At 38.3% G+C, this 27,938-nt stretch overlaps 4 protein-coding genes across 6 annotated transcripts; 1 reads left to right on the top strand and 3 right to left on the bottom strand.

The window, feature by feature from the left end:
- Positions 1–1,418: 1,418 nt before the first annotated feature.
- fzr1a (fizzy/cell division cycle 20 related 1a) lies at positions 1,419–11,676 on the bottom strand. Its single transcript, XM_079348947.1, has 14 exons — positions 11,470–11,676; positions 10,465–10,538; positions 9,269–9,397; positions 7,773–7,836; positions 7,054–7,184; positions 6,877–6,962; positions 6,594–6,777; positions 5,598–5,663; positions 5,277–5,379; positions 4,995–5,179; positions 4,677–4,910; positions 3,644–3,748; positions 3,001–3,093; positions 1,419–2,850 (listed from the first exon to the last, which is right to left on the bottom strand). Exons 2-14 carry the CDS (start codon positions 10,531–10,533, stop codon positions 2,809–2,811), a joined length of 1,491 nt encoding a protein of 496 aa, XP_079205073.1. The 5' UTR covers positions 10,534–10,538; positions 11,470–11,676; the 3' UTR covers positions 1,419–2,808.
- Positions 11,677–11,968: 292 nt separating this feature from the next.
- Positions 11,969–16,874, bottom strand: plekhj1 (pleckstrin homology domain containing, family J member 1). Of its 3 annotated transcripts, none has more exons than XM_079348642.1 (7): positions 16,652–16,874; positions 16,433–16,553; positions 16,243–16,310; positions 16,058–16,124; positions 14,152–14,242; positions 13,742–13,805; positions 11,969–13,402 (listed from the first exon to the last, which is right to left on the bottom strand). In XM_079348642.1, the coding sequence occupies exons 2-7, from the start codon at positions 16,524–16,526 to the stop codon at positions 13,310–13,312; spliced, it is 477 nt and encodes a 158-aa protein (XP_079204768.1). In that variant the 5' UTR covers positions 16,527–16,553; positions 16,652–16,874; the 3' UTR covers positions 11,969–13,309. The 3 variants fall into 3 exon arrangements, with proteins under 3 accessions (XP_079204768.1, XP_079204769.1, XP_079204767.1); XM_079348643.1 differs by having other exon boundaries at positions 16,659–16,874; XM_079348641.1 differs by having other exon boundaries at positions 16,433–16,874.
- Positions 16,875–17,093: 219 nt separating this feature from the next.
- Positions 17,094–19,833, top strand: sf3a2 (splicing factor 3a, subunit 2). The gene is made up of 8 exons (XM_079348639.1): positions 17,094–17,200; positions 17,770–18,053; positions 18,151–18,197; positions 18,430–18,539; positions 18,652–18,701; positions 18,877–19,017; positions 19,103–19,171; positions 19,262–19,833. The coding sequence occupies exons 2-8, from the start codon at positions 17,856–17,858 to the stop codon at positions 19,535–19,537; spliced, it is 891 nt and encodes a 296-aa protein (XP_079204765.1). The 5' UTR covers positions 17,094–17,200; positions 17,770–17,855; the 3' UTR covers positions 19,538–19,833.
- LOC306827020 (uncharacterized protein) lies at positions 19,649–23,518 on the bottom strand. Its single transcript, XM_079348640.1, has 7 exons — positions 23,444–23,518; positions 22,759–22,859; positions 21,379–21,407; positions 21,218–21,287; positions 20,990–21,124; positions 20,814–20,911; positions 19,649–20,737 (listed from the first exon to the last, which is right to left on the bottom strand). The coding sequence occupies exons 2-7, from the start codon at positions 22,850–22,852 to the stop codon at positions 20,366–20,368; spliced, it is 798 nt and encodes a 265-aa protein (XP_079204766.1). The 5' UTR covers positions 22,853–22,859; positions 23,444–23,518; the 3' UTR covers positions 19,649–20,365.
- Positions 23,519–27,938: the final 4,420 nt, after the last annotated feature.

Raw genomic sequence — 27,938 nt, 5'->3', positions numbered from 1 at the left:
TAATCTTCACAGAAAATCCCCAAATACATTTTTTAATTCTCAAAATTACAGATTGTTTTTGTTTTTTTTTACTGTAAAGTGTATCGTAATTGAAGCCAAAGTTCAGTAAATGATTTAACATTTGCCCTTTTCTGATTTTTGAATCTAAATGATAGCAAAATCCTCAGGTGCAGAACCCTCGAAGTGTTTCTTTTTGTCTACATGTTTTCAGGCCCTTCAGCTGTTGTTTACACTGATAAAAATCCATTAACTGTTTAAATGTGTAAGAGAGCTTGGATGGGCCACAGGGCACAGGCAGAGGTGTTGGAGCTTTGGGAGGCGTTTAGTGAGCGTTCATTATTTTTCATGCTCTAGGTCATAACCATGCATGTGTGGGCTGGACTAGTAATATGATGGAAATGTGCAGACTTCCACAGAGCAATGTGAGACTACATGTGTTTTTAGCTCTGTTTGTCCCCTTTTATAAAAATGTTGTGCAGCGTGACTGAGGGTAAAATTTAAATAAATTTACACTGGGAGGATATTCAACCTTCCTCAGAGCCGAAAATGAATTCAGTGAACTTTACTGCCAGAACACTTTTTCTTCTAAGTGTTACATCCGAGTCTCACCTTCAAGGTAACAGAGTTGAGGTCTAGGTGTGAAAACAGCAGAGTATAGTTTAGTGCTGCTCTCATGTTAACGCCCTCTGGTGTTCACTCTCAGTTTGGAAAAAACTAAAAGCCACCATAGAACTGTTAACAGTTGGGTGACAAACAGAGAAATGAAAATGAAGCAGAGGAAAACTGATGAATACTGGCTTATCATTTTGTTAATTATACACATCTCCCCCATTATCAAAATCCTCCAATGTGAGCTTATCTGCAAGATCTCCATAACTGTCATCAAATGTGGAATTACCGGGGATGCTTATTGATGATAGTTCACAACTTGTCTTGGCATTTAAACGCTGAAGCCGTTATGGAGGCTTATGGAGAGCTGACAAGTTGCAGTGTTTTTCACCCAATATTTTGTCATCACACTGTTTCACACAGGCTATTTTGTAGTTATCTTGAATGAAAACAAACAACAGTCTTGGTGTGTGCCATTCTGTCCCATTGGTACCTACTGAAGATTTAAATCTTAAATACACAGGTGATACATATTAGTTTGACTATTTCCTCAAAATGCAGTTCTTTTTTTAATCAATTATCATTTGAACTGAAATAAAGTGCAACAACTGCACTGATCATACATTTAGTTCTTAAGGTGGCAGAACAGAAATGAAATGATAAGCTACAATGCTAGTTCTTGTTCATGGCAGCTTATGGTTATATCATTTAATGCAGTGTGATAAACCCCCCCAGCTTCATCTTGTGTGATAGAAACAGGAAGACATATGTCAACTTTTAAGTACAAAGACAATGAATTAGCAACAACATAAGGTACAAGATATGTTCATTTAATGGTTGATTATCGCAGTACAGAAATATCTTTTAACATTCTTTCTGTAATTCAAGTTGGCAGCATCGTCTTGATTTCTAAGTAAGCTTAAAAGAAATGTCCACAGAGTGTGGCAGTGAAACTGCCAATCAGGTTCCCTCACATATCAGAAAACAAACATGACATTTCTGTACACCACACAAATAAATAGCAGTCATTTATATGGGGTATGCTAGTTGACTTTAACATTCAAACAAGGAGGGGAAAAAAAGAGAGAAAATGATGCAGATTATACAGTATTTTTTTTCCTTATTAAAAAACAAAGTACACTGGCACTTCTTAACACAGAAAAGCTCTGAACGCTGCAAAATAAAAGTGCCTGGAGCTTGAATATCTTAGCAAACAGCACAAATCAGAAGCTCTGCATTTCACTCCGATTAAATCCCAAATGTTTTTTCTTTTGCCTAAGTCGCTGTTACCAAAACCGAAGTGTTTTTGTTTGAATGCGCTCTGCCTCATTTTCAATGAGAGAAAAAAAACAAATGAAAAGCTTCAACACAGGTCATAATAAAAACTCCTTTTTCTCTGAGCAATTGTTCCAATAGTTATTTTCTTCTTAGATGTCGAGTATGCCAATACAACATTTTCTAGTGAGATTATGAAACATGAACAGACACCGTTTAAAAAAAATTTTTATTAGACTATTATGAATTAGATTTCTTTTTAAAAAAAACCTCTGTCCTGTTTGTCCAATCCTTGATAAAACATCAACACTGCATTATGTGATCTGTAAGTCAGTGTCCACGAAACATAATCATCTCTCAGTGAAATTAAAAGATTAGTAAGGATTTTTCTGCAGACCTGAACAAAGCTAAACACACTCCACAGATACAACTAAAAACCTCAGTCACACAAACAAAAGAAAATCCACCAACCCTTAAAACAAACACACTCGTAAGAATATGTTAAAATTAGACTTAAAAAAGAAACAGAATCAAATAAATAAACAATCAAAAGGACAAACTTATAATTTGGCAGGTGAGGGCAACACCACTCTGTAAACAAACAAAAAAAAAATCACATGGGGGAAGGAAACCCCATCCACAAAAATCTCTATGTCATCAGAGATCTCTGTTTGAGGAACCAGTGACTCCATCATATAGGAATAAGTAGAATACTGTATATTTGCATGTAAAAGCCCCCTCTTTACTCGACACACAGGTTGTGCACCTCCCTCCCTCACACCTCTATCTACAACTCCTAAAAAGCCCTCTGTCGACCACTGAGGTGAATACTTAAAGAAGGGGCCGCTTACAGCTTGCAATAACACGTTACATGCAAAGATTCCCTTCCTGGATTTATTCCCTCGCAGCACAGAGGTGCCCTCACTACCGGATCCTGGTGAAAAGGTTCAGCACTGACACAGATTCCTAAAAGACACACCATGACAGAAAAAGGAGGTCATGAGGAACAAAATAAAATACTAATGAAAATTGAAGGAATCTAAAAAATGGAATTGACTTAGAATCACAGTGAAAAGGTGTTTTAGATTTGAAACAAATGAGAAATGGAGAGACTACCTTAGTGGATCTCATCTTGCTAAAGACGTTCCAGAAGCGAAGGGTTTCATCTCCAGCTCCTGTTACTATGGCCTCTCCATCAGGGGACATGGCCTGTAAAAACATTCATTATTATGTACAGTATTCATAGTATTTTTACAGCACGTCATCAGAGTGATCCACCTGTAAATGTGAGCATGTGGATCACACCTACATTCAACAAAATGGGTCAATTCAAAGCAAAATGCATACAGACGAGGGGTAAGATCAAAGGTTTCCAGCGCTGGATCACAACTGGAATTTAGATGAAGAAAATAAACTTTCTGACCCAGAAATAAAGGTGCTGCAGCTGGAGGGTTACAAACTACTGGAACAATCTGAGAATGACACCATGCTGCTGCGTTCACACAGTCCTAATCGAGTGCCAATTTAGCAGGGCAAACTGCACTGTGACCAACTATGAGGTTATATTGGCCTCATGATCATCTAAGTTAATGTACAAACATTACTCATTTACAGAATAATGATGTGCAGAGTACAAAGAATGTTTGAAACAACCACCAGTGTGTCTCTGTGCGTCTTATAGCTCAGTAATACTTTTTACTCAAACTGGTGGCGTTATGGTTTTTATGAAAACACAGAAATACAGAAAGTAAATACTGACCAGGTAGAGTACTCTGTAGGAATGTCCTGTTAGTTTGGCCACTTGAGTGAGAGAGGGATACTTCCACACCAGTATCTGATTCTGGGAATATCCATGTGTGCTGACCTGTAGAAAACCAAGCAATGCAGTGTTTTGAATAAACCTCACAAATAGAAGGAACATTGTCGCTTTAGCCCCGTTTCCACACAGTCCGGTACGGATCAGTACAGTTTGGTATGGTTTGGCTGGGTAAAGCCTGATCCTGTTTGCGTTTCCACAGACAACCGTGCCCTGTTTAATAAGCGGGGTGTAAGCCAGGTGCTGATAGCAGCGTCAGCTATGTAATAGGGTCACATGACAGCAGCTAAACGCTAACAGACAACCTAAATTCAACAAAAGGAGAAAAACGTGACACAAACAAAACCAACAATGGAAGACATTGGCATGTGACTCTTTATTACAAAACTCAATCAAGCTTTGTTTCAGAGAAGGTTGCGTGCCGCGAGGAGAAATACAGACAAATAAAATCGACTGTGTTTAAACACGGCGGGGTTGCGTTTGCCGCTGTCACACAGGAAGTGAAGATTCTTTCGACCAATCAAAGGACTGCAGGGGTTGGATCGAAATACTTGGCACCCCAACATAAGAATACCAAAAAGTAGGACGGTACGGTCTGTGGAAATGCCACAAAATGCAAGCTGTGCTGAGACGAACCGAACTGAACCGTTTGGTGGAAACGAGGCTTTTGGTAGCAGATTACAGGTAAATAAAATGAGCAACAATAGTCCAGAACTGATTAATTTATTCAGCTTAGCTCAGACGGTGGAAGTAGTGAAAATGTCTTATAGCATTTACTTTAAGTGTGCTATTTACTTATTCCATCTTGTTTATTTACCATGATAACATACAGAGAATGTTGTGCAGTGAGACATAAAAAGAAATGGATGTTTCCAAAACAGAGTTTGTATTACCGAGCTGCATCTTTACTTCAATTGAAAACAATCATACACAGAAAGTTTGTTCTATTTAAAAATAAAACCTCCAGGTTACTCACCAATTCATTGGTGTGCTTGGACCAGGCCAGGTTGCAGACCTGAGAGCCGGTGTCTGTGCACTGCAAGGGCTGCCCTGTCAGGGTGTTCCAGAAACGAATGCAGCGGTCGGCAGTGCCACCTCCAGAGGCGAGCAGGCCGTGCTGGTGAGGAGACCAGGCAATAGCCTTCACTGCAGCCAAGTGCTCTGTGTACTGCTGCACTGGGAGCACACTTGAGTGGTTCCACACCAGCAACTAAACACAGCAGGAAGAGGAATAAAGACCAGGATACTTGCATGCAGCTCACATTCAGCCTGGTGAGTATCTCTGTATGCATACCTTGTTATCATTTCCACCTGAAGCAAGCAGCTGGTGGTCCGTGCTCCACTTAAGGCCGCACACTTCCTGTCTGTGTCCTTGGAGACGTCGCTCCGACTGGAGAGGCGGGGCCCTGATGTCACGCTGCAGAATCACTCGATCGCGGCTACCAGATGACAGTTGATCTGCGTTCCAGGCCAAGGCACCTAGCAGCAGGGTTGAATGAGATGTTGTTTATGAACTGCGGTATGAAAAAGAACGATTGTATTGTTACACCTGAATCCCTCAAGCTTGTTGACTCACCCACTCTGGCTGTGTGCCCTTCTAATACAGAAAGCTTCTTCCCTGCTGCTGCATCCCAGATCTGAACAAAGCCTTTATGAGTCCCCACCGCCACCAGGTTACCCTGAAGTTAGAGAACACACCTTAAATATCCCGCGGACTTGAAATAGACTTTCATGACTTCAGACAGAATTTACCAAAAACAAAGAACAGTGAGCATCGAAAATACAAATACATTTTCTCCAGGTAAGACTGAGTATCTGACAATCTCCCCGTGTGATCAGTACTAAAGTGAAACATGACAGGGAGACGAGCTATAAAAGATATGAGACGAAAACTCACCCTCTCTGACCAGCCCACTGACGTTACAGAATCTCCTTCTACAGAAAGGTCACATAAGCGGGTCACCTAAGAAGATGGAGAAGAAAAAATATGAGTAGGTTTTATTTCATGGAACAAATGTCAATAGAAACATTGCAGTTGATCCTCATCGATTCATTTGGAGGGGGGCCCAGCTCTCTACAATCTCGCACCCCACGGAAAGAAAGGCCCCAAATAGTTCAAATGCGTGTGTGCTCGTATTATTACAGATGAGCACGAGCAACTTTCATGCATTTTGCTGTCCTGTCCTGCTTGTGTGTTCCTACAGCGACCTGAGTGCGTCCATTGAACATGCTCATATTTTTAGTGTGTACCAAAGTGCAGCACTTAGAATAAATCTGAAATGGCAGGCATCCATTGTGTTTTTCAAAGTAAAAGCTCGCTCAGTTTTTTTTCTTTCTATGGAGACAACCCTGGTTTCATTAAATGCTTTTATTCTGAATTGTTTTCTCGGGGAGCGTTGTCTCATGAATGAAATCACTTTGTAGAGGTACAGCAAACAGCCTGTTGGGTGAAGACTCATTCATATGCATATTTTACGGATATGTATTGATTATATTTTACGGTTGGACGCACGTTGTTTTACCTTTTCCTATTTGGGACCAATTCTTTCTACATCTATAAAAGCGAGACATTTTAATACATTTTTAGTTCATAGTTTTCATACTTCAATAGTTATGGATTTAATTTAGGTAAAAATTGCATGTAAGTAACTACAAGACGAGATGGTATTTCAGTAGGCTCTGCTGAAGAAAAAAAAAAGTTTAATCATTTTTGGACCGCAAACTTAGTTCAAGATTTAAATCAATAAAGCAAACTAGAACATGTTAATATGACTGAACAGGGGCTTTGTCTTTGGTCTTTTTAATAATTATATAAGTGCAACATCTTCCCTTAAACAAGTTGAATCAAAGGGAAAACACTTTATTGCTATTTGTTATCAGATATGAAACACACCTGGCTGGTGCAGGCACTCCACAGGTAGACACAAGTACCAAGTCCAACACTGAGCACATTCAGAGAGGACCAGTCCACTAGGTTGAGGTAGAAGTCATCCTGCAGCTCCGGAGCGTCCAGAACTTTGAAGGGAATTTTCGATATTTTGCGCGTAGGTTTCCTTGGCGATCGCAACAGTTTCTGGCTGATGTGCAAAACACAGTTTAGTGGAAAAAAAAAAGTATTAAAGTATCATGTAAATTGAGCACATAATATTTGAGAATTGATGAGAAGAATGTTTTACCTGTTGCTACTGACAGGTGACAGAGAGTATGGAGAGACTGTGTTTCCATCCTCTTCAGGCAGGGCTCGCTTAGTACTAACAGAATACTACAAAACACAAAGAGGTTTAGTGACGGAAAAGCTTCCTAAGAAACAAGACTAGTATATACAGAGTAAGGTCCACGTTAAATGTTTTTACACTAAAAAGGCTTCTTTTGGCAGGAGTAGATGGCTGCAGGCGCCGGTCCTCTGACTGAGGGTCCTGGACTTTTTCGATACCGGCTCCTAACAGCTCATTTTTCAGCAGTGCCGAGTATGCAAGACCGTCGGCTAAAGGTAAAGAAAGAGACAGAGGGGAAATCAAACAAGGCTGTGGAGATGATGAAGTTCAAACACTGAGCCCATTTCTTAGCTCTACCTCACACCTCTAAGGACCAGGGAGAATTTTTCACAAGACTTCCCTCTCTTTGACAAGAGAAGGTCAAATATTACAGACCGATCAGAGCACACAGAGACCTCTAGAAATGAGCTGAAAGAGGGAATAAAACTCACAGAAGTGTACCGCTACAGCAGCAATTTCGATTTTAGTATTAGCCCCAAATATCAAGCAGTGGCAACAATGCCAACGTTAGAAGCTCAAACAAACAATGAATTACAAAATAGTGAACACTTGAAATGACTGACTGTGTCAGAACATAATCATTCACTGTTTGTGCAAGGGAATTATTAAATACATCTGCAACAAATAGCCAAATGATGAATGTGTACATTGGGCATAGAGTCGTGAAAACGATCATTTCTCTAAAAGTAAGAACTTCAATTTAGAACAAACAACATTTTGATGTTAATTTACTCATTACAGGATATTGTAACACCATTATTGGGATTACAGTGGGACTTTAAAGGTGGATAAATTACCTTTGTTGTTGTCTGTTGTTCCGTCTTTGGTTTTCCTGTTTTGATTGTGTGACTTTTCAATTTCCTGGAGCAGAAAATGAAACAAACCAATGAATACTGTAAGACAAACATGTATACATGTTGTGTGAAAGTATTGCTCGACAAACAAAAGAACAACAGTGATAACTGATGAGATGTTCCTTCTCAGTCATAACCCACTCCACCATCAGCAGAAGCCTGTTCTTTTGAAAGGACAGTGAAGTCCTGCACTGAGCTGCAGCAGCTATGCAAGGTTCAAATGTAGCAATGTCAGCAGAAGTTCAAACTTGAATCTTACTCCTTCCTCCTGGTAGGTGTAAAGTCTTACATAAAACAGTGGTTGTCATGGTGTATTGTTTTCAGGGGTTGGATGAGAGAGTTTTACTTTATTTTTTTTGCGACCGAAACACATTACCCACAAAATGTGTCTCCTTTTGAAATGAACGAGTTTGATATGTAATCCTGCTTTTGTTTTCCATGAGCGAAGATAATGTCATCAGTGCAATAATACAGTCCCGTTAAATGACTGTATGTTGTAGTTGAAACTTTTCTACAGGACATCACTGTTGTTTTAAACTAGTTGAAGCTCTATTCATACTTCTGTGTCCAACCTACACAGTTGTTTCTTTAATCTGTGCACCTCCACAGAAGCCTGTGTACATAGCCTGATGTGAACCTCCTCAAAAGTGTGCCATGGTTTCCTGTACACAAACAAGCAGAGAATGTGGAAGAACCGGACACTGGCAACATTAAAAGCAGCAGAGGGGAGTATCAAGTATGATAGCTCGTGATGGCATAGATTCATCACAGAAGGAGAAAAGGCTTAAAGGTTCAGTCATCATGTAGTTAAAATGCTGTGTCATATTTATTATACATTTGGGTGTTTTTAGCACGAGAGGCAACACTGGTACAATGGAACACTTTGTACACTTTGGTTACAGCAAAAAAAACATTTTGGAGGTTTTTGGAATGAGCTGCATGTGTGAACGCAAACACACGGACTCTGAAGTATGAATGAGTTCACATTAGAACACAGTTGAAAGTATTCAGGAGCATTATCCTCGAGAGAGTGGGAAGGAGTGCTGATGTTTATTCCCTTCAATCAGTATATGACCAAAGACTGGATGTAAGCAACCAATCTTTGTGCATGTGACTGAACGGCTGCATCATGTGTTCTTGTCCCCTGTTTTGTTGGTATTACGTTTCTGTCAAAGTACACATCGCACTGCTATAAAGGCAAACATTCTCATTATAGCGTCATAAAGCAGACTCAGACATTTCAGCAACAACATTTTGATTAGTTTGGATGTTCCACTCTAGTAGTCCAGAGGAACCTTATGTGCAACTAAACAGTGACCCCACTTGAGTTACAAACTAACTAGTACAATGTAGTAGTGTGTGGACTTTTCAGTCAAACTAAAGACAGAACTTGTACATAGCTGGTGCAAGAGGCCACTGGTGTGCTGCTGCAGACTCACATTGATGCGGTGGAAGTTAACACTCCAGTTGGCTCCGGCCCGGGAGGGAATGAAGCGATCACCATGCTTGCTAGGTGATGATAGAGGGGAGCTTGTGGGTGTCAGAGCTCGCATTGCCCCTACAGCTTTCTACAAAAGAGAAGAGGGAGTCTTTTCTGACTGGAGGCAAACACACAAACAGGCTCTGGAGAGAAATCGGAAACTTTACAACCGAACAAGACCATTAAAAAACCTGTTTCCATTGAGCGGTTCGTCTCGGTACAGCATGCATTTTGTGGCATTTCCATTGATTACACTACAGTAAAGATCCCCAAATTACCGACCCATACTGTCCCACTGTTTGGTACTGTTCTGTGGGGGGGCCAAGAATATCAATCTAACCCTAAAAGGTGGAGCTAAACACTGCAGTCCGTTGATTGGTCCCGTACGACAGCGGCATTAAAATACAAAAACAATCCCTCCATGTTTAAATACACAGTCGATTGTTTATTCGTCTGTATTTCTCCTCGCAGCACACAGCTGTCTCTGAATCAAAGCTTGATTGCCTTTTGTAACAAAGAGCCACATGTCAAAGCACAGTTTCTCACTCAGGTGTGTTCATTGTCCTGCTAGCAAGAGTCCGTAGCACAAAATAATATGAACTTATTTCTCCTCTTTCGTTTCCCGTTCCTCTCTCTTAAATTAAAAAAAATCAGCAGGGGTCACATTTGAGCCCTTAGTGCAAATAAAATAATTTTAGTTTCTAAAGAGACTTTGGGCGGTTGGTTGTGGAAATGCAAACAAGATCAGGCTTTACCGAACCAAACTGGACCGCTTGGTGGAAACGGGGCTTAAGAGACAGATGGTGCTTCTGTTTTAGGTGTTAAGTAACACAGGGCTACGTTCACAAAATCCACCCATTTGGCCATATGAACACTAATGACACAGTCAGATGGTAGAGACTGGTGTTTTAAATAGTATACTCTTACAACAATTCAACACAATGCCCTTTCTACTCATTGTAAAGCCTTTGCCAGTTGACAGTCGTGTTTGGTCGAGGCTATCATCAGGGTATCACCAAGATAATGAATGAATTGTTCAAGACTTAGTGTCAAGGCTGTATGACTTTCTATAGGTTGAAAAAATATGAAGCGCCTTTCTGCACTAAGACAGGGCAATCATTAGAAAAAATACATTATTATATGTTATTTACTTACTATGGGACTGGCGTTCTCATTTTGAATGTTGATCTGTCTGAGTAGCCTGCACTCATAGTCCTGATCCATGATGTCTGAAAACCAGATAAACAAATTAACAGCAATTCAAACTTGTGTTCTCAAACTGTGGCTAAAACAAAAACTTCTGTTAAATAGTGATTACTTTTTGTGTTTTGATGAGACTGTTGCCTGATAAAGTACTTACTTATGGTCTAAAAATGTAACACTACTGCTGCAAAATAAGCAATTCTTTTACACTTTTTATCAAAAACAACAACAACAACACAAGCCTACTGACTAATGGTTGACTCCACCCAAAACTGTGTTAAGTTTTCCATATAAACAATATAAAAAAGAAAGAAGCAACACAAACTAATCAAATGAATTGATTATTAATTCATTGTAAGTATTCTCGGTTCAAGAAATTCATTAATAGACGGTTTCAGGAACAGTGACAAGTTTTTAAACTTCTACACGCTTTCTGAAAAACAACAATTCAATAAAAAAACGACTGAGGCGATCAGTGTTGCATTAAGCACAAGACAAGTATTACATTTGTGTAACTGAGATTTCATTCATATTTAAGAAATAAGAAAGCAATCCACTTCTTTAAGAAAGCTTACTTCTAATGACTCTCATAAACAGGACCACGTGGATACGATACACTATATTAAAGAAGCAAAAGTTAATCTGTTCCTCTGTAAAGATTACATTAGTTACAGTGCAGATGTTCGACAACACAACTTTAAGTGTCTCATCGAAACCAACATTATACTGCCATACTACTCGAACCGCAAGCATTCACTCGCTTCGTCTTCATTACAAAAACAACTGAAGCTTGTTTGTAATTGTGCCAATGAAACTAACTGATTCAATAATCCAATCACCCAATAAATAACAGGTTTGCTAATGCTAACACTAGCAATTCAGTAGGATGCGTTAGCTAACCGGCTAACATATTAGCAACATTGTTTGTTCTCCACCGACACCACTTTAAATACTTACCGTGCCCGGATAAACGCCTTCCGTTAAATGCCGTGACAGTCTTGGGTCAGTGTTGTTGGTTCTAGTTTGAATCGTTTGTTTTAATGACTTATTTTGCAACAAACGGAACACACACAAAATAACAAATGTTTTCTTTCACCGAGCGTTCAATTCGGGCTCGCACAGGATCACGGGAAGGATGTGACGTCACTGATTTTGAATCACACTTCTCTGCGTTGCTAAGGAAACATGGCAGTCACAACACTAACTGTTTTACTGTCCCCAAATCTTCATCATTAACCCAAAGCCGTACTAAATTACTGATGTGTTTTATGCTGATATTAACTGCTTTTGTTGATAACTGCATGTTTTTTTTCAGTCAGCATCTTTTGATAAGCGATTGACTTAATGCATTCTTTGTCAAATGATCAGCTTTACTTGACAGACCGAATAACTTTACATTTTGGTTTTATCATATTTCATTGTAGTTTCTGAATGACAGCCGACAAGAATGTACAACTCATTTTAAATGACTTTATTAGTAAAATAAAAGCGTTGCCAGTGAAACAAACATAACCGAACATGAAGTCAAAACAGAATGAAAATATTTATGTGCAAAAGTTTAAAATGAATACACATTCAATGACATGTTTTCTGGGGAGACTCCTGATTTAAAAATAATGACATACATATTTAAACAATTTCAGGATACAGCAATGCCACATAGTGAAAGGTTGAAAGCAAAATTTCTCCTCAACATTAGCAGCTACTGTGTTGTAGCCACACGGATGAAGAACTTAAAAAAAAGTCATGTTACAAGTCACGAGCAGTTTGGCCCAACAGCTTAGCTAAAGGAGTCTGATACAAAGTGCCACATAAAAGGTACAGTAAGTTCAAGTCAATTACTGAAATTAATGTAAAAAAAAAAAAAACTCCCAGATGTGCAAAAGTAGTTTAAAAAGATATAGCTCTAAATTAGCTGGATTATAAATGAAAATATGGATCACATTAAATTATTTCTCAAAATGAAAAAAGGGTAAATTGTGGCTCAAATCAACATCAAAGGGCCCATGCAGTCAAAAATACAAAATGTTTTAAAGTTTAAGATATCCAATAATCCTATTCTTTTCCATAGGAATTATACATCTTATTTTAGCATCTTTTCCACTCCTCTCCACTGCACTAATGTATTTTGTAGGCTTGTTTATATTAGTTATTATCTGAATATTTTATTTTTTGAATGGTTGTACACAGGGTGCAAAGATAACCAGTCAAAACCTGGTCAATAAAGCTGATCTGGATCCAGTGTGCGTTTACTTCAACACAGTCGTAGCTGGTTTACTTAGTTAATATCAGTTGTCAACAAATATATTCTGGATTCACATCATTTAACACACTTGTGTTTATGATACAGACAGACAGTATTGAAAAAGTCACAGCTAAAGCTTGACAGCACCATTACAACCAGATGCTCTCAGTCACATTGTCTAGAAGTACAGCATGTCCAGTAAAAATATAGTATAAAACATGTTTTATACAGAAACAATAAACCCAGGCAGAACTTGAATGTGAAAAAGTAAGTGGTGTATAAAATCCCACAAACTCAGTTGTTACCTAAATGATTGATATTAAGAAATGTTTCAAGTGATCCATTTGCAGAGCTCAGGTACTTTACCTTAACATCCACTCTGTAAGTCTGGAGCAAGCCTTTAAAACATTCAGAGCAAAACAAAATAAACAAAGCTTGTGTGCTTACATCATAGATTTCAAACCAATGGAGTGAATAAAGACAACTTTGAATGTTGAAGATGCAGGTTGAACTAAAATGAAAAAGTGGAATATCTGAACAAAGGACATTGTTTTACAGGGAAGAGGTATCTCTCATCATCAGTTGCAGGCCATTGCTGACCTGGAAGCGAGCTTCATCTGATATGCCGTACTGCTCCAAGGGGTCCTAAACATAAGGAACATAACAAGTAAATTAGCAGAAGCAGAATAAAGATATTTTACAGATCATTTTAACAGCAACATCACACACTAGACCATTCTTCTGCACTATGCCTTGAACAAGTTTCATTGGAAACTATTTTTCTTTACACTTAATAAAATACAAATCTAAAACCTCTACGTCTTTCTCTAAGACCCATCTATCTTCTGCCAGCATTTGTGATACTGAGTATCAGTTGGTGGAGCCTGGCAGACAAACACTTTACACTTCACTTCTTCCCAGTATGTTGGGTAAAGCACCATCTCTGTTACATTAAGTGTCTGAGTGTGCTACTTTGGGTCTTACCTTGCCAGTGAGCCTGTGGATTTCTGTTCTGTAGAATATCAGGTTCTTCCTCATGAACTCGTAACTACAGAGATAGGATGAAAACATTGGGGTAAGAAAGAAATAGGGTATCAACTTGACATGTAACATGGTGAGGATAATCATCCGTTTCATTTTTAACGTGTTTTAAGTCAGTACTTCCTTTGAGTGAAATTTAAGACTGTTTTATAAAGAACATCTTGAAAAACATGGAAAAAGTCACTCTAGCTGCATAGATACCAACAATCCTCAACACTTTACCTGTTATTATTTGAACTGAGAATGTAATACTATAAGTAATCTACTGTGTTTTAAATGGATATATCAGGTAATGTCAGGTTTTTAAACCCACATGAACTTGATCAAATAAGATTAAAAACACTCTTTCCTACCTGGCTTTGATGATGGAGTCTATCCACTCGCCACACTGCTCCTCTGAGTCACACTCAAACAGGTACTTCCTTTCCGCTTCATCCAGAAATGCTTCAAAGAGAAACACACAGAGTTACACAGATCCAAAGCCAGTACACAAACAGTAACTGCTAGATAAAGAAAGGCCTGGCAAATAGTTTATATCTCTGATATACTGTATGTTGTTGATGTGGATTAATTACAGATAAATCTGTATCAGTGTAAATTGTGATTTTCTTTGTAATGCAATTTTTTGTTTACTGTATATTATTATATCAAGCTAAACAGGGTCTACTTTCCCTGCTGATTCTGCCAAGCCTATTCCTTTGGCACACTAACCATTAGGTTACAAATGCCACATAATGCTAATTATTTTACAGAAAATATCCGAAATAATCATTGAACTACAAATTGTGTGTTTACATTTGCCAATAACACTCTCATCACTCTCTGCATAACATATAGTAATAATAATAATGTAATAATGTATTAAAAAAACCCATTGATAAATGTATTTTGTTTTTTGAAGAATGCAGCCCTTGGTGTCATTTCATAGTCATGCCATGCTAATATTGATGCCTTACCCTATGATATACAGTAGATCTATAATAGTCTGTAAACCCCATATTGGTGGGTCTAAAAAGCCATAAATAATGGACTTTGACACACGTATCTATTGTTCTTCAGTGACTCATTAACTTCATAGTTTGAACTAGAAAGCATTTGACAAAGTGTAGTTTTGACTGTGTCCCTCTTTCAATGCTGTAGTTCACCAAGAATTGGTGTTATGGGCAGGCATAGTTATCATCAGTACTGTTGATTATATTCATTTGGTTGGTATTTAATGCGATAATTATTCTGCTAGTGGTTATATTGATGCTTGTTCAAAATGTTTTTAGTATTCAACTGTCCTGTAACATTAGTGAATGGAATAGGATATGTTTTGGGGGGGATGAATGTCTGATAGACAGGATTTAAGTTTCTAAAAAAATTAAATGTCAAGGACACCCTCTGCTGGCAGTGTGTAACATAAAACCTCTCAAGGGTTCTGAAGGTTTTTATTTTACAAGTCATTGGGGGGCTTCACTGCAGCCAGCACTGAGCTGACTTTGTCTTGATTTCAATGTGTAGATACATACTTTACAAATATGAGTACTTGAATTTCCCTCGGGATCAATAAAGTGTCTATCTATCTATCCATCTATCTATCTATCTATGAGCCACTGCCAGCTGCTTTGTTAGAGACTCCATCAAAATGACTTCTGTAGTTTAATTAGTCCTAGCCTGAGCCACAGCCCCTTACTGTGAGTAGACCGTCATTAAAGTAAATCCTATTTGTGAACATTGTTTTTCTTCCACAGTCATTGTTTGTTGTATCATTTTTGTTATTACTCTTTATGAAACGTTCCAGCCCCAGCTAGATAGTTTAAATATTTGGTCTTATTCAGCGGATGTTTTCCAAAGTCAAGTAACAGACGTGTGAGAGAGTAGAATAATGTCCTTGGAGCAGTCTCTATTGTCAGGGTGGTTTGATGTGTAGTGCTGTCCATGGTGTTGGCCCAACTGTTTCGTCACCACTTCTGACTTTGTCTTTCATTTATAATAGGATACATTACATCTATGTCCCTGTTTGGGATCAATAAAGTACATTTACTGTATCTATCAAAGAAACAGGTGTATCATACTTCTGACATAATAAATACATTTTGACTGGTTTGTGAAAATAAGCATATAAACGTTGTTGTAGCTCTGCTGGTGCTATGTAAAAGAAATCCTTTCAAGTGTTTTGGTGAACTATTTGCTGTGACTCTGTTACTGTATGAAGAGTTTGAAAACGATGACTGTTTTATAGGCTGTTTTTCTTCCTGGTGCCAGGCCTGAGCTTACCAATAGAGAAGATCAAGTTGTCCTCCTTCTCCACCCGACACTGCTCCAGCAACAAAGCACCTATTGGCTGAAAAGATAAACAACGGCTTCAATTTTGGATAAGGCATGGTCGTGTCCCTCGGTGATATGGACACATAAAGAAAATACTGAAACAATACAGGTGTTCAATCATTGACTCAACACACCTCTTCCTCATCTGTCCGGAAATAAAATAGGAAGTTTACGACCAGTTTCACCAGCCTCTTCTTCACCACTGAGAGAGAAAGAAACAAGTCAGTGTTGGCAGAGTTGTCATGACTGTTTGTGGTTGTAGTTTCAGCTGCTGCTGTCCTGACTACATGACACGGAAGTAGCTGTGATAATAAACCGTGTTACCGTCTCCTTTCTTTGGTCCTCTCATCCCCAGCTCAGCTGCCTTCTCTGAGGGCTGGCGGCTCAGAGACATCAGCTCCTTCTCGTTGAAACGCATCACTTTATGCTCACTGGCGCAGTAAAACTTGTATAGAAAGCACACTCACACACCTGCGTCCTTTTCACGACTACAACACGTAAATGATCATGCTAAGATAATAACAATGTGCCAGAAGCGCTTACTTCTTACGTATATGTGTGTCCTTTAAAAGTCGCTGTGTCGCCTTCTGATGTTCTCGAAATGTGAACGAGTATGTTTGTATGACATGTCTACGGTAATTTGTTGGACAAGGAAATCCTGCTGTGAAGTGTTTCGTCTTTCCTCTTCATGCCAGTCATGATCGGACACTCCTCCCGGACAGCAGTGACACTCAAAGCTGGCAATAGTACGGTAGTCGCCGAGGGTCAAATTTAGCAACGAACGGAACGTGATGGAGGATGTGTATCAGTAAGCTCAAGCTGTGTATTAAATCCTGGTCATGATTGCGTTAACAGTGCGCTTATAACTTCATTCAGTCCAACAGATTTATAAAATTGTTGATGGGGCTTTTCAACAAAAAAAACAACATGTAATCGTTTAGAAAATAAAGCACGGTATATAAACAGTCACTTGCTCCAATCCAGTAGGGGGCGGTCTTACACCGGGAAATAATTATAAACCTTGTGTGAGGAAGTCTACTAGGCATGCGCAGTACACATTTACGTTTGCATGATCCTAACGTTGTGGAGTTGGTGAGTGTTTGAGAGACTAAGAACCCAGTTTATCACATTAATTCAATGAATGATAGTCGAGGTTTTTATCCGTTACTAACATATCTACTATCACATATCGGCCTCACGAAGTTTGACTTTTCGTGTTTAAATCTTTACTAAGCCGAAGCATTGTTAGCCTAGCATTAGCATTAACGTTGTGTATTCAGTAACATTTCTCAAACAACATGCATCAAGTTGGGTTCGATTTTTATTTATATTGGACTGATACGACTTATAATTTCACACGTTATTTAATTTGCCAAGAAAAAATGTGTTGGTATTGTCGTGCTGTTTATTTATGTACAATAATAATATCTTATATAAACGTACACACGAGATGAATTTATAATTAAACTGGGTTTTGAGAACCAAAGTGAAGTTTCAATAAGGCAATTACAGAGTTATGGTTTGTCTTTTTAATCTGATGTTGTGGTGTATCTAAAGGTTACTTTGTCACGATGAAGTTGCTTTTAGTATTTTTATAACAGCAACAACAGTCTTTCTCTATTTACAGCCTTGGCAATGTTGTATTCTTTATTTTTCCTCAGATAAATCCAGGACAGGTCCAATAAATACACCAATCCAGTGGTAACTGGGAAAATTCACTCTGTGACTGAGCCCATCAATTGCAAAAATGGATTTCCAGCATCGTGCTGGAGGGAAGACGGGGAGCGGTGGGGTGGCATCTTCCTCTGAGAGTAACCGTGATAGGCGAGAGCGGTTACGCCAGCTGGCTCTTGAGACCATTGACATCAACAAAGACCCCTACTTTATGAAGAATCATTTAGGATCATATGAGTGCAAACTTTGCTTGACTCTTCACAACAATGAGGTGAGGGTGCCCACGATGATTGGAACAAGACTGTTTTATTTTATCTTTTTTGAGTATTTTGTTAATAAGAAAAAAACTGCTATCCTCTTTATTACAGGGAAGTTACTTGGCTCACACACAGGGAAAGAAACATCAGACCAACTTGTAAGTCCACATCTCGTCTATTTTGCGTAACATGGTGCACATTAAAATCTCACTGTTGCATCGTCTCTATTGTCTGGTTAACAACAATTTTTATGTACCAATAATCATTGTGACTATACTGATTTAATTTTACCCTGCATCCCCATGTCTTTTGATAAGCACATGTCCTCTATCTTTGAACTGTGGTGGATCATTAGCTATATAATGGTTTTCAAAACCTTGTTTCTATCAGAGCACGGAGAGCAGCCAAGGAGGCAAAGGAAGCTCCTGCTCAGCCAGCTCCAGCAAAAGTAAAAGTTGAGGTCAAGAAGTTTGTCAAAATTGGTCGTCCAGGATACAAAGGTGGGGTGGCTCAGAGATTATGAATTGGTGTAATCATCCTTTGTTTGGGCTGTTTCTGCTGTCCAAGTACATATGCTGTGTTTTAACTTATAATTTAAATTCTTCTTTGTAGTAACCAAACAGAGGGACCCAGAGACCGGACAGCAGTCCCTACTTTTCCAGGTTTGTGAAATCAATATAATGGATATGCTTGATATCCAGCTGTCTGGTCCACATGCTTAATCTGTAGGTGTTATTTAAATTTGCTCTATACAACATGTGTCAGTCAACATTACTTTTAGCCATAGAGGTCAGACTGTCGAAGAAAAATTAATAAAAAATTCTTTCTGTTCATCAGATTGATTACCCAGAGATTGCTGAAGGAATTGGACCGAGGCATCGTTTCATGTCTGCTTATGAACAGCGCATCGAGCCTCCTGATCGTCGCTGGCAGTACCTGCTCCTTGCTGCCGAACCATATGAGACTATCGCCTTTAAGGTGTGTTAAGAGTTGTATTTTTCTTGTGCTTTTTATCTATTTGTGTTTTTGCTGTGAGTTAACATGAACATTTTTGATCTTTCAGGTCCCCAGTAGAGAAATCGATAAAGCAGAAAACCGCTTCTGGACCCACTGGAACAGAGAAACCAAACAGGTACTGATGAGCTGATTAACATTTATTCATACAAAGCCTGTCTTGGTATTAGGTTTTAGACTTTTGTGTTTTTCTTTTTTCCTCTTACAGTTTTTCCTGCAATTCCACTTCAAAATGGAGAAAGCTGTCACTCAGTCCAGTGGGCCAGCCCCTCCTGCGAGTGTCAAGCGTCCTCCTCCTCTCATGAGTGGGGGTGGACCTCGCCCACCCAGTGACAGTTTACCCCCTCCCCCACCAGGAGGGATGTCCATCCCCCCTCTCCCACCTGGTGCACCAGGTACCCCACATATGCCCCCTCGGATGCCCATGCCCCCCATGCCAATGCGACCACCTCCTCCCGATGGCCTCACAATATCTAATAACTGAGCCCTGACCGGTTTTTCATGTTTTATTTTCTGAGGTGAAGTCAGACTGACCTGCTGGTCTACAATTACAATCTCCTTGTAAACATTGTAGGATCACAAAATTTGATTATTCCCAAAAAGGTTTGAGCCCACATTTTATGATACTTTTTTTTTTTTTAGTTAATGTAAATGTGTAGGTCCAGCCCATGTGATCACACTGTTTTGTACAATACTTTGAATCTGCATTTTAAGCTATGACTCAAAATAGCTTATCTTTTAAGATTCTGTTTTTGTAATAAAATTCTGTGGAGAGGAAAATTCGAGTCATTGTATTTATCAAGGTAATCACATACACACTTTTCAATGTGTCAGTATTTTCATGTGATTGGTTCACAGCAGAAGAGAGAAAAAACAAACAGAAGGTCGGAAAACAACATTTAAGATCGAAATAAGTTTGATGTGCCAGAAATAAAAGCAGAGTCTCTGAAGATATGTATGGAGGGAAATGGGTCAATTAATAACTGCTGAATCTAGATCTGTAGTTTACCAAGTTCAGTGCTTTTTTACTACTTCTATTACTGAAATGTAACCGGTGACACGATTTTAAGCAATTTGATTTTAGATGAAGAACTTTCAAAAAACATGTAATTTATAAAATGACCAAGAAAATGTGAATCTCCAAACTGGAAACTCAAATGTATACAACTCTGTTTCTGTGACAAAACTAGCATAAGAATCTGTTAACAACTTTAACAAACCTTATCTCCTTTAACACATTATTGAATAAATTCATTTGAAAATTATTGAGAAAATGTAATTCTGTCTGTGAAAGAGAAACAAAGAAAACATCCTATCCCTTTAGAATCGTCTTCTTTACCACCATTTTTTTAGTTTTCTTAGGCACTGCCTCTTCCTCTCCTTCCTCTGTTTCTTCATCACCTACTTCCTCATCAAGTTCCTCAGATTTATCTCTTTCTTTCTTCTTTTTGTATTCTTCATCCTTGGCCTTTTTGGCTCTTTTGTCCTTTACTTTTCCCTCTCTTTGCTTCATGAGCTTTTTGTCTAGTTGCTTGTTTCTCAGACCCTTTGATGCTCGTGCTGCTGCTCCTCTCTTTGACTTTCCTCTTTTAACTCCTTCGTCGTCTTCATCTTCTTCATCATCATCTTCATCATCAAGGTCTGGCAACCACCACAACATGACTTCCCATAGTGTTGTTTCAGGCTAAAGGGGTTAGATCACATGAAGTTACTCAGTAAAATCAAGTCAAAAATGAAGTAGTATAAGTCAACCCTTTTACCTCTGCAGGCTGTCCTCTGTGTCGTAATGCACCTGGCCGTCTCACTGTCAGTTCGACTTCCTCTTCCTCCTCTGCTGGCCCATTTCCTCGCATGGTTTCTGTTTGGTAAAAGACACCATTGAGTCACAGAAGATGTATTTTTTTTTATCAATGGTCCCACTTTTTTGTTTACTTGCCATGAAGCCTCTGAAAGCCTGAGGAAAGCACCAGGATAGTTATGGCCACAAACAGACAGCGGTTGAGAGTGACATTTTCCCATGGTGTTTCAATCTGGACCAGGTTTTGACTGGACACCGTTTTAGGCAAGATTGCTAAAGAAAATCACAAAAGGGAGAGGTTTAATTTGAATAGAGAATTGTAAACAATTAATAAAGGCTAGCATGAGTTGGACTGGATTTACTCACTTGTTCTGGGAAGGCTGGGTTCTCGGGGTAAAGTCTTGGGTTCTGCTCTCAGTTGCTGTGGTGCCATTTCCTATTAGAGTTTAATATAGGATTAGAATCAAATAGACTAGTAAACTAGGGTTTCAAACACAATGAACATTTGATTATGTTTTTCTACTTACCTCTCTGACTTTTCTTGTAGTATACATTTCTGAAACAACAGAATAACAAATGAGGATATAATTAACCTTAGAAGAAAAAAACACCATACCCTCGATCTGGAGCTATCAACAATTCATTAATGTATGGCATATTTAGACATCATTTCTGGCTTACATATTCCTCACTATATTACCCTCAAAATAACACAACACAAACATTAGCACTGAGCTCAATTTAAGGATTCAAATTAATTAGTTTTTTTAAAATTACAAATAAGAGCAAAAAAAAAACCAAAAAACAATAATCCAGCTCATAATTTAAGTTAATTAAATAGTGTAGACATTTAGCCTATATACTTTAATGAAATACATTTGATATTTCAAAGTTTGGGAGGATGCTAGCAGTTTTTAAATTAGCATTTAACACAGCGGCATTATCTCGAGCTGAGGCTAATGGGAATTTCATGAGTGTATAGGCGTGTTGTGACTATACAGTAAATAATAATGTTGTGACTTGTGACATACACAAATATGGAAGAAATATGCCATATTCATGTGGCAGGTGTTTTCCACTGAGTTTAAGTTTATGGTGACAACTTTGAATATTGCTTAATGTCCTTGCTGTGCTCCAGGTTTGCAAATAGTATTGATGTCTGTAATCTGACAAAACTTTACCAGTTTCTTTCAGTTGATCAGCTACTAGAAAAATAATGGAAACCAAGAGAAAACCAGGCTAGAAGTAAAACAATGATATTTAACAATAACTCATCAGCTAATTTTAGATGCAAGCTCAAGGACCATTTCTCAGCTAAAATAACCATTTTAAAGTGAAAAAGTAACTAGCTAACTGTATATCTAGCTAGCTAGCTTTTTCCTCTGAATATGGCAGCACTTTCTCACTATTCACTGTCTTTTTGCTAATCAATCTGTAGGCGGTGAGTGATGATGGTTACATATAAGATGGCAGCCGTGTGACTAGAAGAATTTACAAGTGTTGGTTGAATTCAAATGTTGACCTGAATCTGACACAAGATAAAAAAAAAAGTGATCACCAAAGTCAGCATAAGCTACTTATCCTCTGGGGCAGTGCTGTACAAATATAATATCTGGATGTGTACTCCTATATGGTCTTTGAAGACATTTTAATGCTCTGTCTCACAAGGGGGATTTTGTATTTTAAAGGATTGAGGCTGATTACACCCACCATCCAGTCAGCACGACTGAGCTGCATTATCACTGTGCTGCATGTCTATGACCAGGAGTCATATTTCAGCTCCCTGTGCTGCTGCTCCAAGGTATTTATAGAGTAGTACAATATATGTACAATGGATGAAGGCTTTTATTTGTATTCATTACTGTTGTGCTTGAGTGTGTGTCTGTGTTTTGTGTGTGTGTGGCCACCTGGTCTCCGGATCTGTCGAACAGGCTTCTGTGGAGGAGAATCTGCTCTTGGTGGCCCTAACTCCTCCTCAAATGTCTCATAGCTTTCTTCCATCCCTTCCCTGTGAGAAGGAAGGTAATAAGATCAACTAAAACTGAGTTTGCTGAACATGATTCGGCAGATGAAGAATGTATACAACACAAAGCTTTGAACAATGCTGTGTCAGACGCCAGGCAAAGGACTTTTGGTATTATAAGAAATGCTTTGCTTGCCAGCTTTAGCAGTAACAATATTATTTATTTGTTTGAAATAATGTAGTTCTTTTCAGCATTATTCACCTTCACTAAAGAAATAAGTTATCTTGTATCTCACTAGTTTCATTTTGGGGAAACAAAAAAATTCAAGTTCAAGGGCAAATTGTCCAGTTTGTAGAGACTGGAGCAGTTTCTTGACCTTCACATTTACAGATGAAAGCAGTAAGGCCTTGATGTCGTGTATGACATTTCTACACAGGCACAGAGCTAATGTCCTAGCAACCCTATAAATAGACAAAGCAATACCACTGGAGGGATAGATGGGTACACGCTGAATATCAATGCATAAAAAGAAACGGGCTGTTACCATTGTGCCCCTAATTATACCCTAGGTTATAGGCTATCAGATGCTGAAGGCTAAACTTTAAACCTCGCTGAATGAAGGACCTACCTGCCTCAACATTTGGGGTCCCTTGGGTGGCTTCGGAGGAACCTTTGTCACTGAGCCTGTTGTTTCTCTGCAAAGATGACAGCAGTCACACGCTGAACCGTCTGACAGCCGGGCACAGGTGCCAGAGAAAGAAAAAGCAGTCAGAGGCGTTCACTGCACCATACAGCTGTCAAATCCCAAGAGGGACTAAGCAGTAGGAAACTAAAAGGACAGTATACCAAGTTTTGGAAAACCCTTTTTCCATGTTGTAAAAATCTTTTCAGTATTTGAGGAATTAAAATTCACCCATCACACAGCGCAAAATGATTCAACACTTAAAGCATTACCTTTTTTTAAGGAAACTCATGGAACCAAAAAAGAGAAATGTATTTTAAATGTTTTGTTTGGAGATAATAGTTTCCTTTTTACATTACATTAACACTTTTTTTCTATATTATATATATATATATATATAAACACAGATGTATATATATATATATATATTATACTTCTATTCTATTATACCAGCAGAGGGCGCCACTGGACTTTTTTAAAGACTTCTTGCTCAAGAAATGAAATCTGTCAGACAGACTAAATGTCACAGAGATTAGCAGAAGGGCTGACACATTATCTTTTTTAAGCGCTGACAAGGAGTTGCACTCTTTTTATCCAATACGTAACTCACATGATCATATTTCACATATTTCAGTGTTTTTTCTTTGCTATAATGTTGCCCCGATGCATCATTCTTCAAAATGTAACCACCCTGAACGAGACAAGGGAATATTATCTGTGTTGTAAAGATGTCTGAAAAATTCCGCAATACTGTGGCTGATTACAATCAGCAATGTAAACAGATGTAACGGTGATCAAGTTTTATCAGGGTGAGGTGGTTGCAGGCCACCTTTATGAGGGAGGGGGAGGAAGTGTTGGTAAACAGATATGTGTTGATGTTGATGACTCACACCTTTGTTGGGAGTCTGCCCAGCTGAGTCAAACATCTCGACACCTATACCTACTATATCACTTCATATTGTTTATGCTCAGCAGCCTTTTCCTGGGATAGAGTGACTACTAAAAACAGGGCTTTAAAATGCTAACCAGAACTGCAACATGTAATGAACAGACACAACAGCTAGCCAACTCTTTAAAGGTGCACTATGGAGTTTTGGTAGAGAAATGTGGAAGTTGGAGAAATTAACAAATTCTGTGTTATATTTTCATGACTCTATCCACAAACTGTCCTCAGGGGAACATGTGGTCCCTGTAATACTGTTTGAAGATAAAATGCTACGAGAGAAGTTATGATGGGGGCCTGCAACAGTGATCCCTTAACTCTCCTGGTAGCTTTTTAGCTGCAAACAGTTTTCAAGGACCAATTTGTGTCTTTGAGTAAAGTATTTAGTTCCAAATGACCAAATATACATAGTGCACCTTAAAATATAAATATACCTGATAAACATTGTAATGTGAAATTAATAATGTTTTAAAAGCATAATAATGACAAAACATTTCGTTTCTAGTTTATTCTCCATGTTGAATTAAAAAAAGCTCTGTCAGCATAAGGATATGATGCATTTTTCAGAACACAAAAAATATTCAATAAACAAAAAAATGAATACCTTTAACTATTATGAAGTCAGTTTGCATTTGACTTTAACGTAGTGCTGGTCCAACATAAAGTTGTTTTCTTCTCAATGCATTTATTTGCAAAGTCATAGTTGCAGGAAAATACTTCTTTAAAAGGCAGTAACACTGAACAACACTCAACTCATAATTCCTGCTTATTATGAGTTTAGCTGCAGGCTGTATTCACAAGATACATACTCTCCCCTCTTTTTTTCTCAACGTTTATTAATCCAGGACACCACAGTTCATCAACTGTGGATGAAGTTACATTTGATTGCAGTAGATACATTTTCCCAAATTAGGTCTCAATTATCACAATATCAATAAAAAATCTAAACACTTTTCTTATTTATAAGCACATGATGTGGAAATGTGTCTGGATTGAGTCAATGTCCTGAAGTGTTTCAAGGGCGGAACTGGATGGGCAAAGACTGCCTGCAGGTACGAGTTCCAGATTGAGACACTGGTTTAGCTTTCTGCTCCTTGTTGTCCTTACATAATTGGGACTGTGCTCTGAAGGGCACAGTGACTGTCCAGCACCCAGTGGGAGCTGCTCTGCCACTGAGGAGTATGCTGGAGCGTAAAACAACATTTACTTTTTGGTCTGTCTAGAGCTTACAGACTAACACAACTTATTGGTACTTGAGTTATATTTGTACTTAACTTTTGTGTTTAGATTCACAACAAAAATAGATTTCCCAGAAGAGGGACTGTAACATAAAATCCAGGGACAAACACAGAGAAAACATAGTACAAGCTATAACTTAAGAGATGTATTCAACACACAAGGAAAACATAAATTACTTAAATTAACAGCCATAAACAAGCTTAATCTCAGTCAGAAAAGAGAAGCCCATCTCATACAAACAAACACAAAGACACTCAAGTATATGTTAAGACACCCTTGTTCTCAAGAAGTATGCACTTGTTCAATTGATAATTGCTTCTTATAAGTAAAATTTCATTTTACTTAAGCACTTGCTAGCCTTATTTCCCATGTTAACTGTTTTGCACCAATACACCAAGACAAATTCCTTGTATATATAAATGTATTTGGTATATATAAATGTATTTGGCAATAAAAAACAATTCAGCCTCAGAGCTGGGTAGTCTTTATAACATTGATGCTAAAAGTTGATGTGTCCTGAGCTGCAGACCTGAGATTTGTCAATTACTTATGGCTTCAGAATGCTTTAAGTAAAGTGTCTGTTCTATGGTGTCAAAAACAGGGTCATATGTTCCTTCCTTTATACTTTCCAATCTCAGTGTCAGGTTAGCAGTGTTGATTCACTTCTCTTTCCAACACATACATCACCTGTCTGTTGTTTATTGTTTACAAGAGTGCAAATGCAAGTGCAGATTTAGATTCTTTGTCATTCTTTATTGTGCTCTGTCAAGGGAATTTGTCTTTATAGTCTGTACTCCAAGAAACCTCAAAACACGGTACAAACAGTGAAGTAAATTACATTAAAATAAGTCTGTTTCAGTGTGTCAGGCCTTCAGATTAGTTTTCTTTAACTTTCGGGGAAGTAACAACTTTTCTTTATTAGTAGCATACAGAACCCTTCAAGTTACTGAAGGTTAGTTTACTTTTACTTCTTTGATTTGAGACTGGATTTGCTTCAATTTAACGCCTTAAAGATTTTTTGACAAGAAGAATATCTTACATTTTCTGCCCCTGAATTTCCTACCTCTTGCAAGTTATTCATAACTTCCAAGTTATTTTGTAGGATAAAACAATACATATTAAAATATGATCTTGTTACAGCTGTCACCAAAATGTCAGTACTGCAGAAGGAAACAAGACTGTAGGGAACAAGGATGTGACAACTGGGACGAACACTGGGTACCAATGAGGTACGGTGCTGTTAACAGAGCAGAACTGGGATACCTTATAGTGTAATAATAGCACAATATTTTTTCACTGACATTATATGCTACCACAATATATATACTAAAGGACAAAAACAATCAAAACTGATGATTTTTCCTTTTTTTTCTGTCAGTTTTGAAAGCCTGTTTGTTTCAGATGTGGCTTTGGCAGCAAAGCTACACCCACACTCAAGCTATTTATAATGCATGTCCTCTACTTCATTGAATGATTTTTAAAAACAAAAGTTGAGAAAAGGCGCTATTATTCAGTCATTCAGCCCTGTAGGAGATCGTATTTGGCAGGCTAAGAAAGAAAACTATACTTTGTCAAGCATGCAGCTAGTTTCTCCATAAGGGCAAAATATGTCATTATTAAGTCAGATAGTACTTTAACAATCTATAACGTGTTAATAGATAAGAGTGTGTCACCACTAATCTGAGTGTTAAATGAGGTGCAGCAAAACAGATATATTTTCCAAGTTAAAGAAATCCAGGGGATCACAGTGTCTTGGGTCTTTTCCAGCTGCAAAGATGCGAGCACTGAGCAACATAGATCTTTCTTGATAACAATTTTAGCAAAACTATTTCCAATCAAGTTCTATGCAGGAGCATTTTCCAAAAAATACCAGGATAATCACAGGATCATCATCATTCAGCATATTTTTTTATTGTCCTGCAATTGTTTTTTGGGGGGGTTTTTTTACATTCACGCTTTGTCTATGTTATAATTTACTCTACACCTTTCTAACATTAATGTTCCCTCTTGACCTTGTAAACAACAAAAAGGGAACTTTAGTCATAAAATTTGTACTAATATTTTTTACTCTTGAAAGTCCCAGAATGAGCAGGTCATTGAGCTTTGATTAGATATCTGAAAACATTTCTGGATGTTCCACACACATCTGGGGGGGACTTAGTGCAAGACCTGAAGCATTGTTACTGTGTCATGATTAAACAATAAAAGGCCAACCCAGAAGGATCTGGGTTGGCCTGTTTGATGAACGTGAACCTGTAG

The sequence above is a fragment of the Symphodus melops genome (genome assembly GCF_947650265.1).
Source record: "Symphodus melops genome assembly, chromosome: 7".
In the NCBI taxonomy this organism is placed as follows: Eukaryota; Metazoa; Chordata; class Actinopteri; order Labriformes; family Labridae; genus Symphodus; species Symphodus melops.
The sequence above is the reverse complement of the archived record's forward strand: the minus strand, read 5'-3'. Positions and strand labels throughout refer to the sequence as shown.

Excerpts from the sequence above, each read along its gene's own strand:
- fzr1a (XM_079348947.1), bottom strand. The coding sequence starts at position 10,533 with ATGGATCAGGACTATGAGTGCAGGCTACTCAGACAGATCAACATTCAA. Across the intron at positions 9,398-10,464 it reads ATGAGAACGCCAGTCCCATA|AAAGCTGTAGGGGCAATGCG; the intron begins GTAAGTAAATAA and ends TCTCTTTTGTAG. Across the intron at positions 5,180-5,276 it reads AGGGCACACAGCCAGAGTGG|GTGCCTTGGCCTGGAACGCA; the intron begins GTGAGTCAACAA and ends CCCTGCTGCTAG.
- plekhj1 (XM_079348641.1), bottom strand. The coding sequence starts at position 16,526 with ATGCGTTTCAACGAGAAGGAGCTGATGTCTCTGAGCCGCCAGCCCTCA. Across the intron at positions 13,806-14,151 it reads GACTCCATCATCAAAGCCAG|TTACGAGTTCATGAGGAAGA; the intron begins GTAGGAAAGAGT and ends CTATCTCTGTAG. Across the intron at positions 13,403-13,741 it reads TCCACAGGCTCACTGGCAAG|GACCCCTTGGAGCAGTACGG; the intron begins GTAAGACCCAAA and ends CCTTATGTTTAG.
- sf3a2 (XM_079348639.1), top strand. The coding sequence starts at position 17,856 with ATGGATTTCCAGCATCGTGCTGGAGGGAAGACGGGGAGCGGTGGGGTG. Across the intron at positions 18,198-18,429 it reads AAGAAACATCAGACCAACTT|AGCACGGAGAGCAGCCAAGG; the intron begins GTAAGTCCACAT and ends TGTTTCTATCAG. Across the intron at positions 19,018-19,102 it reads ATGAGACTATCGCCTTTAAG|GTCCCCAGTAGAGAAATCGA; the intron begins GTGTGTTAAGAG and ends TTGATCTTTCAG.
- LOC306827020 (XM_079348640.1), bottom strand. The coding sequence starts at position 22,852 with ATGGAAGAAAGCTATGAGACATTTGAGGAGGAGTTAGGGCCACCAAGA. Across the intron at positions 21,408-22,758 it reads TCGACAGATCCGGAGACCAG|AAATGTATACTACAAGAAAA; the intron begins GTGGCCACACAC and ends CTGTTGTTTCAG. Across the intron at positions 20,912-20,989 it reads AGGCTTTCAGAGGCTTCATG|AAACCATGCGAGGAAATGGG; the intron begins GCAAGTAAACAA and ends TTTACCAAACAG.